General features: G+C 31.0%; 1 protein-coding gene across 1 annotated transcript; it reads left to right on the plus strand.

Moving 5' to 3' along the window:
- The first annotated feature begins 5,154 nt into the window (after window positions 1–5,154).
- On the plus strand, window positions 5,155–9,426 carry LOC105645128 (Leucine-rich receptor-like protein kinase family protein). The gene is made up of 2 exons (XM_012230647.4): window positions 5,155–8,566; window positions 8,811–9,426. Exons 1-2 carry the CDS (start codon window positions 5,710–5,712, stop codon window positions 9,191–9,193), a joined length of 3,240 nt encoding a protein of 1,079 aa, XP_012086037.2. The 5' UTR covers window positions 5,155–5,709; the 3' UTR covers window positions 9,194–9,426.
- The last annotated feature ends 2,944 nt before the right edge of the window (window positions 9,427–12,370 follow it).

Genomic DNA, 12,370 nt, shown 5'->3' on the forward strand with positions numbered 1-12,370 from the left:
AAATTAAAATGTATAAAATGCACTTTAAAATGTCAAGGATAGAGGATAAAAGTGATATAACTTTAACACTATTTTTTTTACAATAAATTTTAATATTCCTTTTGTCTCAAAATAAGTGTTATTTTTTCAACTTGACACATGGATTAAGGAATGCAATTAATAGTAAATTTTACAAAAATTAATTTACAAAGTGTCTATTTTTCCCTTCAATTAAATTAGAGGGAGTAATTAAGGGACAATTTTGTTATGAGTAGAATACTAAATAAATAAGAGTAGATTATTAGAAAAGAAAAACTTAAATGGAGTTTTGAATTATAAAAACGACACTTATTTTGAGAAAAAAAATAAAAAATGAAAAAACAACTTATTTTGAAATAGAGAGAACCACTTAAATAAGATAATCTACTAACTAATGTAGTTTGGTCTGTATTTTATTTTCTATAAAAATAAGCAGAGTATTTGTAAAAGTTCTTATCTGTATATCAACCCTTAGTAATTTAATTATTCATGTCCATCCAAATCTACATAAATAAAATTCACCTTTTACTATCATTAGGTCATTGGATAAGTAAAGTAGATTGTATTTTAATTTCACCTATTAGGTTAAAAATTTGAGGCTTAGAATTATCTTCATTAGAAAGATTGAGAGACCTGTTTAATTTTAACTTTAATATATATATATATAATTAGAAAATTTACATAAAATGATGTCCTTATAATTTTAATTAGTTATTTAATATTATTAATTTGTTATAGAATTAATAAATATTTTATATTTAACTATTTACTTTTATATATTAAATTAATCCTATGGATAATTAATCTTAAACTTAAACCCATTTATATCCAAATGTTAAATCTTATCATAAGATATTTTAGAGAATCACAAAATTTTTTACCATTCTTGGGCTGAAAGGAGATAAAATAATTATTGATTTGTATTTGATTGATCATGAGTTGAAACATAATTAGAGCCATGTCACTAAAAATCATATAGAAATAGATCTTAATTTTTTCAATTTCAGTGATGATATTGGAATGATTTTTTAAATCAAAATATATTGTCTCAACTTAAACTCACATATCATTTGTTCATGTAAAAATTTATCTCAGTATATATATCCAGCTTCACATAAATTCAATCACTCAGATTCTTAATGGCTCTGTTACACTCCAACTCCTAGTTCGATATTGATTATTGTCAAGTGCATCAAATTTCACTTACATAACAAATCTTCTTTTTGAGTTTTACACATCACTATTGCAAAATAATTCAAATGGGGTAGTTCAGTAGCAAAGAGCACTTACGGAGTTGATCACCATGGCTTAGGTAATGGGTTTGATCTTCTGCAACGCAAACTCTTTCTGGATCAGTCCTTTTGCCTCCAAAAGTGAGCGGAGAGGACCAGACACGGGCGAATTTCCGTGTGAATTGGATAGCTAATAGATCCTTCTTCTAGTATTCATCCTTTGATAATTTAGGATATGAATTAGTTCTTGTTCTTTTCTCTCTTATTTACCAAAAAAATTGCTAGTGAAAAAAAGAAAACTAATAACATAAAATAGCGACAAACATTTCATAACAAAAGGGGGAAAAAAACACCTAAAATTTTACTATTAAGGTTTCGGATTTCACTTTAAACCCTTGAAATTGACCTAAATCAATATTTACTCCCAAGTTTTTAACATTATTAGATAAAAATAATAGTAAAAGAAAGTGTAAGTGTGCGGCTACGTAGTTAGAGATAGAGTAAAAACAGATAGCCTTACAGAAACCCTAATCGTGACTTGTGCCCTGAACCTGATATATATATATATATATATTCCAAAAACCCTAATTTATATATTTCTCTCTCTAATTAGACTGTGTTTGTAGATAATCTTTAGCCCTACTCCCAAAACAAACCCACTAACCTTTTCTTGGTCCTCGTTAACCAAAAATCAGCCTTACCTCACTTAATTTCACCACACCACAGTAAAAAAAAAAAAATTTTAAATAAAGAATAGAAATATTTTTAGCTCTAAACAAATAGATTCTCCAATTAAGTTTCCTCTATATCTACGCTACCCTTAAATCTTAGCCCTTTAAAATAGCAGAAGTCACGTTTAAGAGCATATAGTTTATGCAATATTACAAAAATAATTTATGGAAAAAGACATTGAAATGGGTTTGCTTACTCTAAACCCTTTTGCCTTTCACAATCTCCTAAGCTGCCTTACTCCTATTATCATCAAAGTCTTTCAATTCCCAATACACACAACACTCCAATTTTATTTTATTTTTTAGGTTTGAAATGAACATTGTCTTTCAAAGCCTTGATGGCCTATATGGTAAATATTCACTACTCACGTGTATTATTCTTTTTTTTACCATATTATTCCATATATGGTTATTTTGCATATTATTACAAAAGGAAAAAAACTTGTCAAACCCTAGCAATTACACCCAAGTCAATAGTTTGTCCCTATATTATTGACAAGGAAACCCAAATAAAGGATTATTGCAATAAGTATGCTATTGTTTGTTGCTTGATTCACCTGAAAATGGCTCTCTAATGTTGCATAATTATTATATAGTCTTTTGGTTGCGTTCAATTTTATAATTATTGAATTTTTTTTATTCTGTTTCTAATAAATTTGATAGTTTTTGACTTTTTTTTTTCATTTAGATAATATTTTTAAAAAATCAAAGTAGCAATAATTATTTTATTTCAAATTTATCCTTATTTAGATATTTGCATGAACTTTGTTTCAATTAAATGAACATTAATTAAAGGGTAACTTAGTCAATTACCTTTTTTTTTATATAGATTTGAAGTGATTCAATTATATTTTTTAGTTCTTGTTAAATTTAGGAGAACGAACGGAGTATATTTTTATAAAAAGAGACTTTTAAATAAATTTTATTCTATAATTTTCTAATATTGTGTTATTAATTTATTATTATACAATCTTTTCAACTATTTCAAAATTTATTACTTGCTATCCTTATGTAATTGTTAGGTTGGATTGGATAGGTAAAAACTTCAGAATATTAGAAATAATATTTTTGAATATATGAAGATAATGCGGAAAAATATATGTACTCTTGAAATTATTAAGAAATAAAATATTTAGTGTTAAGTGGCATAAGAAAAATGAATTATAAATGTTAAAAAAATAAAATAAAATTTTAAAATTTAAATTTTAAAGTGTTATTAAAATATATTAGTGGACATGTTTGTCATACAAGCCAAACCTATAAAGTCAAGTTTGGTACAAGGATTAATGTGTATGTGTGTGTGTTATTTTTTATTATATTCAGCTTTATGAGATGCTAAATACTAAGTACCATCTCACTGAGAAAAAGTACTTTGATTAGGTTAGATTGTGTCAATGAAGATGTATAATCTCTTATTTAAGCTCATAATTTCCAATAATTTTACATTGTGTCAGATAATAATATTTTTAATTTATAAATTATAAAATAGTTGGACACGTGAAACTTCAAATTTTGTCTAATGTATTATTAAACAAAAAAAAAATGATAAAAAGTAGAAATTTTTGTAATTTATTTATTTATTTATTTTTTTTTTTGGAAAACAGAAATTTGTAAGAGTTATTGATGATAGATGAGATGAACTGTTGCTTGGGTGATTTTACTAATGTTTGATGGACTAAGAATGTATATTTTATATTGTCTTTCATTATAATGTTCTTTTCCAAAATTTGAAAAGTACTTCCTCTTTTGAATAAAAATAATTTACTCGTCATTCGATTATTAAATTATTAAAAATATTTCCGATTGATTTGTTTTTCAAATGACGTCAAATACAAGAAAAAAAGCATGAACATATGTTTTTTAGAACAATTTTTTTTTTCTTTGTAGAACAAACAAAGCTTAGATGTCAATATGGTAAGACGTAGAATGATACTCCCTCGATCCTATTTTATTTATTTGTTATTTATTTTTTAAATGTTTCGAAATATTTGCAAGAATTTTAAATTAATACATTTAAATATCCATAATAATCTTTATGATTATTCATTAAATACATAATTTTTATTAATATTTTAATGAGTTACTGCTAAAAATAGATAAAATAATTTTTATTGATTAAATTCTTAATATCCATATTTTATCAAATCATGTAAACAACATGGGACAAAGTGAGTATTTAATTAAAGTGAGTTATTTAATCCTTATAATTTGATAATATTTATATCTAATCATGATATTTCATTAATTACAATTTTTAACCAAAAATTTAGTAACAACTCTTTAATTAAATGGTAATAAAAGGATTATTTTAAAAATTAAAATCTTTAACTTATAAATTTTTCAAAATTACTGGAATCAACTATTTATTAAGAAAAAAAACACAAGCGTTTTTACGTTTTAGTACAAAAAGCATGATAGTACATTTGCTAATAGCAATATCATATTTAGCCATGTCATGTCAGGGTCGCTGTGTGGCCAAATGGCAACCCGCCAGACTTTTAGACTTTCCCGATTATGGGCACGTCTATTTCTGAAAATTCCATACTGCCCCCAATTCGCAACAAAATGCTTCACTAGAATTCTAACATTTATTTATAAGTTTAAATAAAAAAGATTAATTTATTTAAATTATACTTTAATATTAATTATTAAATTTTTATTAATTAAGTAAATTTAATCTGATTTCATCTCCACTATTCAAATATATCTATTAAAATAGAATTTGCTTAAGAATAATAATAAAACTCAATCCATTTTGAGTTTGGGTAGCACTCACTTGTATTTTATTTCATTTCTATACATAAATCCAGTCATGGGTCGGTTTTGGACTAGCGTTGATTTAGAATCATCAGGATTTTAAATCAGTCTTCGTTTCAATATTTCAAATTGAAATTGATAAAAAATTATGCAACCAGCTGAAATTGATCGAAAAATGATTAGAACGAACCATTTTGGTTAAAAAAATAAAAAGAAAAAGAACTATTAAAAATAAGGATTTGATCCTGAATCCGACCGACAAAAAAAATCAGTTTGAAGCTATTTAAATTCGGACCAAACCGGATTTTATTCTGGGAGAATTAAACCAAAATGCATATGTACATTGCAAGGGCAATATGGACCATTAGAAAAAGAAATGCCTTGCCTATTTTAAAAACGTATCACTAGCGTTTAAAAACATGGAATACTAATATCTAGTAGTTTTCAAAGCCTATTAGTAAGGTGCAACAGCAAGCAGAAGAGAGCTCCAAAACTCGAAGCTCAGCCACCATTCACCACTGACCACTGCAACCACCACCACCACCACCACCACCCACCATTAAAACCGAGAAACCCATTACATAGCCACCATGGTTAAAATGTCAAGTACCGGAGGTTTCACTTGAAAAAGCTTGTCGTTTTATTTATAACATCAATATAACCATCACGGCCACCACCACTACCACTAGCGGAACCACCACAAGTCGCCGCCAGTTTAATTCTGGTAACATTCTTTCGCCGCTAACTTAGGACTGTTTGACTTATTTCAACATATCGTCCACAAAATATTTAATGGGCTTTTAGCTTTTTGTAATTGTTTCACATGCATGGTTTAATTTCAACTCTTTAGTGTAACGCTCAAGCATCCTTTACAGTCACATGGATTTTGTCTCTTAAATTTAACTTTCTTCTCCACCATCGCTGTTTCATCATTGCCAAAGATTTCTTAGTACTAATTCATAGCCCCAGTAATGGAGAACCTATCCCATTGTTACTTCTCATTCTTGATCTTGGTAATATTAACAATGGCAAAAACTCTACCTTTTGTAGTTTCTTTATCTTCTGATGGACAAGCTCTTCTTTCTCTTCTTTCAACAACTGACCCATCTGCAAAAGCATCATCGTCAGTTCTTTCTACATGGGACCCATCAAGCTTAACACCTTGTTCTTGGCAAGGGATTACATGTTCTCCCCAAAATAGAGTAATTTCTCTTTCAATCCCTGACACATTTCTCAATCTCTCTTTAGTTCCTTCACAACTTTCTTCTTTAACTTCTCTGCAACTTCTCAATCTTTCTTCAACAAATATTTCTGGTTCAATTCCTCCTTCTCTTGGCCAACTCACTCACCTTAGGCTGTTGGACCTCTCCTCTAACTCTCTTTCCGGACCTATACCTCAAGAACTTGGCTCTCTCTCTTCACTTCAGTTTCTTTACTTGAACTCCAATAGATTATCTGGTAAAATACCTTCAGAACTGGCAAATCTTACTTATTTACAAGTTTTTTGTCTCCAAGATAATGTTCTTAATGGTTCAATTCCATCCCAATTAGGTTCTTTAATCTCTCTTCAACAATTTAGAGTGGGTGGTAATCCTTATTTGGAAGGGGAGATACCTCCACAATTAGGGCTACTAACAAATCTCACAACATTTGGTGCTGCTGCAACTGGGCTTTCTGGGGTTATACCACCTACATTTGGGAATTTGATAAATTTGCAAACTTTAGCTCTTTATGATACAGAGGTTTTTGGTCCTATACCAGCTGAGCTTGGTCTGTGCATAGAGTTAAGGAACTTATACTTGCATATGAATAAGCTTACTGGCTCTATTCCTCCTCATTTGGGTAAGTTGCAAAAACTTACTAGTTTGCTTTTATGGGGTAATGCACTTTCTGGACCAATCCCACCTGAGATTTCAAATTGTTCATCTCTTGTTGTGTTGGATGCTTCTGCTAATGATCTTTCCGGTGAAATTCCGGGTGATTTAGGAAAGTTAGTGGTCCTTGAGCAGCTTCACTTGTCTGATAATTCGTTAACTGGGTTGATTCCCTGGCAGTTAAGTAATTGCACAAGTTTAACTGCTCTTCAGCTTGATAAGAACCAATTTTCAGGTGCAATTCCATGGCAAGTTGGAAATTTAAAGAATTTGCAGAGTTTCTTCCTGTGGGGTAATTCAGTGTCTGGTACAATACCAGCTTCTTTTGGTAACTGTACCGAATTATATGCTCTTGATCTTTCAAGAAATAAGCTTACCGGGAAAATCCCAGATGAGATTTTCAGTTTGAAGAAATTGAGCAAGCTTTTGCTTCTAGGGAATTCATTATCCGGAGAATTACCACGAAGTGTTGCAAATTGTCAGTCTTTGGTGAGGTTAAGGCTTGGAGAGAATCAGCTTTCAGGACAGATTCCAAAGGAGATAGGGCAGTTAGAGAATTTGGTGTTTCTTGATTTGTATATGAATCATTTCTCTAGTGCTCTTCCAATTGAGATTGCTAACATCACAGTTCTTGAACTCTTGGATGTGCACAACAATCACTTCACTGGAGAAATACCATGTCAGCTAGGGGAGTTGGTGAATTTGGAGCAGCTTGATCTTAGCAGAAATAGCTTCACAGGTGAAATTCCATGGAGTTTTGGAAACTTCAGTTACTTAAACAAGCTAATCCTCAACAACAATATGCTTACAGGGTCAATCCCGAAATCCATTCAAAACTTGCAGAAACTAACATTGCTTGATATAAGCTACAACAGCCTCTCTGGTCCAATTCCACCTGAAATCGGTTACATCACAAGCTTAACCATCAACTTAGACTTGAGCTTCAATGCATTTACTGGAGAACTGCCTGAAACAATGTCACGTTTGACTCAGTTGCAATCAATTGATCTTTCCCATAATTTTCTTTCTGGAAAAATTAAGGTTCTTGGTTCTCTTACTAGCCTCACTTCCCTTAACATCTCCTGCAATAATTTCTCAGGTCCAATTCCTGTAACACCATTCTTTAGAACTGTGTCTTCGAATGAGTACCTTCAAAATCCAAATCTTTGTGAATCAACAGATGGGTCTACTTGTTCATCAAGGCTTGCAAGAAAAAATGGGTTAAGATCAGCCAAAACAGTAGCATTGATTTCTGTCATTCTTGCTTCGGTGACTGTAGCAGTTCTTGCTTGCTGGATTTTACTCACTCGAAATCATAGGTATATGGTGGAGAAATCTTCAGGATCCTTAGCTTCTCCATCAGGAGCTGAAGATTTCTCTTATCCATGGACTTTTATTCCATTTCAAAAACTCAACTTTTCCATTGATAACATATTGGATTGTTTGAGAGATGAAAATGTGATAGGAAAAGGTTGTTCTGGAGTTGTCTACAAGGCTGAGATGCCTAATGGGGAGTTGATTGCTGTCAAAAAGCTATGGAAAACGAAACAAGACGAACCAATAGATTCGTTTGCAGCAGAAATTCAAATTCTTGGACATATTCGACATCGGAATATTGTGAGGCTCTTAGGCTATTGTTCTAATAAAAGTGTCAAGCTCCTTCTCTACAACTATATTCCAAATGGTAATCTGCAACAGCTCTTGCAAGGGAATAGAAATTTGGATTGGGAAACAAGGTATAAAATTGCAGTAGGATCAGCTCAAGGTCTAGCTTATCTTCATCATGACTGTGTGCCTGCAATTCTTCATAGAGATGTTAAGTGCAATAATATACTCCTAGATTCCAAGTTTGAGGCTTACTTAGCAGACTTTGGCTTGGCCAAATTGATGAACTCTCCAAATTATCATCAAGCCATATCAAGAGTAGCTGGATCTTATGGTTACATTGCTCCAGGCAAGTTATTATTTATCTTCATATTCTCTTACGTGCAAATTAATTCTAAGTTGGATTAGTGATTTGTTTTCTGTTGCAGGGATTCAAACAGCTGACAACTATTGATTCTTTTTTGCTTATTAGAAGAGCTGACTTAACTTTTTTTGGAGTCAAACAGCTAACAGCTAACCACTAATAGTTAAACCAAACAACCAATTTTAAGAATGTTAGTTTTATTTATAATAAATTTCTATGTCCATTGCAGAGTATGGATACACTATGAACATAACAGAAAAGAGTGATGTTTACAGCTATGGAGTGGTCCTGCTAGAGATTCTAAGCGGTCGCAGTGCAGTTGAATCCCAAGTTGGAGATGGGCTACACATAGTTGAATGGGTGAAGAAAAAAATGGGAAGTTTTGAACCAGCTGTTTCAATACTAGACACAAAGCTTCAAGGTTTACCAGACCAAATGGTACAAGAAATGCTTCAAACATTAGGGATTGCTATGTTTTGTGTGAATTCTTCTCCAGCAGAGAGACCTACAATGAAAGAAGTGGTGGCATTGTTAATGGAGGTGAAGAGCCCACCAGAAGAATGGGGAAAGACTTCTCAACCTCTAATAAAACAGTCAACAACTCATAGTTGATTTTTTTTTTTTTTTTTTTTTTTTGTATTTTATTTTATTTTTCTATGGACTTCAATGATTAATTGCTATGTTCTATCCCAAAAAAAAAAGAGTGTGGTGTTGAGAAAAAATGAGGAAGAGGAAAGCTTTGGGTAATGTTAATGTTAGATTAGATGTTGTTCTTGGGATTCTTGTACAGTTGTAGAAACAGCAATTTTGTTGAATTGCTTCATGCTTTGCTTTTTCCCCTCTCATCATTATAATCATTTTCTAATGTTCTTTTCTCTATGCATTTCTTTTCCCCCTAATTTATGCCACTCCAAATTCCTGAATACTAGCCAGCAGTAGTACACTTTGATCTATATCTTTTCTTTCCTTTTCTTTTTTTCCCCCTTTCAATACAATTTGAATTTTATTCTTCACTCAGACATTTTTAAGATTCCTAAGTTTCAGCCTGAATCTGGTAATCTTTGTCACTTCTTTTAACCATTAAACAGAATTACAGGTTTGAAAACTCTTTAAAACTTGTGTTCAATAAGACATTTATATCATATCAATCACAAAGATTTATATAAAAGCATGAGAAATTTAGACTCAAAGCAAATTAAGAGAGATTTTTAGAATCATATGCACATTCTATGATGTCCAAAATGTGGGGACAGATGCTGGATTATCAATGGATTTCAACTCATCCCTCATCCCCAACTGGAAAAAAAAAAAAAAAAAAAAAAAAAAATATATATATATATATATTATATTTAACAAACAAAAGGAGAAAAATCTTTCAACCCATCGGCAGAAGGCAGCTGCCTACAAAACTCAGAAAACAACTCCCCATGCAAATATTGCAAGTGGGGTCTATAGTGCAGGACAAAAGCAGACAGACAGAAACAGGCCATGCTTCCCTCTCCTTCCCCCACATGACTCAACAGGCAATTTATTTGCTCCCTCTGTCCCATTATCCTTCACTTGGTACATACATATGGGACAATATCCCATTTTAAAATGTCACAAGTTCTGGTCAAAAAGAAGATTTAATAAGATAATAATCAGCAACTCATTGCTTCCTTTTCTTTAAAGTTAATAAAATAGCACAGAAAATTTATTATTCAACTTAAAGTGACTACCCTTAACATGGTAGTACCTTGATGAAACATCAATAAAGAAATGTAAAGAGCTATTATTAGTGCAATAAGCTTCTCTTTTTGTTTCTTTGGTGGTCAGAGTTTTAAGTCAATCTTTTACAGTTCCAGGTATCATGCCTTAAAGCCATCCAAAAACAGGAAGAAGAAAAAAGGCAGATCACATTCATCTTGTATTTGTATTTTTGTATTGGAGCCTCCACAATAGGGCAGTGACCCTACAAAGTTGAAAAATATAAGACAGCCCATGCCCAATTTCACTCACCAGTCACCACAGGAGAATCTTAATCTCTGTCCTCCTCTCAAGATCATATTTCATAGTCACAGTTTCAAGAAACATTGTCTTTAAGGTCTCTTTGGTCTATTCCAAGTTTAGACAGGGACTAAAGAGTAAATTCAGCACTATGTTACTGTTTCCGAAAATACTTATAGTATCCTTAATTTTTATTTGAATTCGTTAAAACACTTCAATTTATAAAATGATACCTATTGAAATTACAAAGTCATCCTATCGAATACTTCGACTTATAAAATTAGATCGATTAAATAATTATTGGATAATTAATAAATGTGAAAATTATCATTCTAAAAGTTATATTAACCGCACATCAAGTTAATATTTTATATATAAAAAAAAGATGAAATCCTTAAAAATTGGTGTTGCTAGTATAGAGAATTGTGAAAGGTTACTAAAAATCATAATTTTAACAGCACAATAACTCTATCGCATAAGTTAAGGTGCCATACGAATTTTCCAATGAATTTGTACATTTGGCGTTTACATTTCCGTTCTAAGAGTATTCCAAATTGATATTGAAATCTATTTTTTCACAAGGCATCATTTTAGATGTTGGAAAACAAATTGTTCCACATTGTTATTTGAAATTATTACAATTAGAACATGTAAAATAATGATAATTTGGCCTTCAGTTAATATTTTAAATGTATGATCTCATCAACAATTCAAATAACAACAGAAAAGTTCTAGTTTCACTAAAGAATAATAGTGACAAAACAAAAATATAAAAAAGTACCTAAAATTCAGTCACTAAGCTTGTGAACTCAACCTCCTAGTGGATTTTTCTTCAACTCCACTCAGCTTGTCCCAAAAAGCCTCATCATTCCATTTGCTAATGTTTCAATCACTGCCCTTCTTTTGCTTTCTTTCTTGTTATAATTTCTTTCAGAGGCATTATTTGTCTCTCAACTTTTTCTTTTCCCCAGAAAATATATAATTATCTCTCTGAAATTATAACAGTCTTTGAATTTTATCGTGACAAAAATAAATAGCAGAGTTTATTCAACCGAGACAGAATTACTAAGGCTCCACTTGGGTTTTCTTTTCTTTTTTAAATTTCAATTTTAGAGAAACCAAACACAAATTCTATATTTTCATGTCTGCAAATCATAAATAACTAATACAACTTCCAATTGTACATTTCAAATGCAACAGATATGCATATCAAGTTCAATTAAATATAAAATAGGAGAGTAATCCTGACTAACCAACCAAACCTTTTGCTTAATATGCAAAAGAGCGATGACCAATCGTCTTCTCTTGATCCACTACGATGACCAATAACTTATTAAATAACACAAAAGATAATAAATAGATTTAAAATGTGTTTTCTATATACTTTTCGTGATTGTGTGGCTAGTGCAAACTTTACGCAATCAAGCAAATCAGATAAACATTTATTTAGCAGAACATAAGACACTAAACAAATACTTGAAGACCCACTAAAAGAAAGGTGTTTTATTATTCCTTTCTTTGAATTTAAACAGACTGCCTGGTTTTTTTTTATTTAAAGAACTCACTTTTGTAGAAGCAAACAAAGGGGAAAAAGTAAAAAGCAAAACCAAGTTGAAATCACAGTCATAAGGACAGTTTTTTTTCCAATCAATCCGATCAGTTGTGGTCTTACAAACTAACAGGATGAGTGAATTTATTTGCGCTCAGATGCGTAAAAGATGCTAACTGCACTTAAAAGCTGAATACTATCATTGAGTTAGCCCTCCTCTCCCAGAAATAAAAATACTATATAAAAATTCTATG

This window comes from Jatropha curcas, chromosome 9 (assembly GCF_041381405.1).
Source record: "Jatropha curcas cultivar XTBG-Jc1 chromosome 9, XTBG_Jcur_1.0, whole genome shotgun sequence".
Lineage (NCBI taxonomy): Eukaryota > Viridiplantae > Streptophyta > Magnoliopsida > Malpighiales > Euphorbiaceae > Jatropha > Jatropha curcas.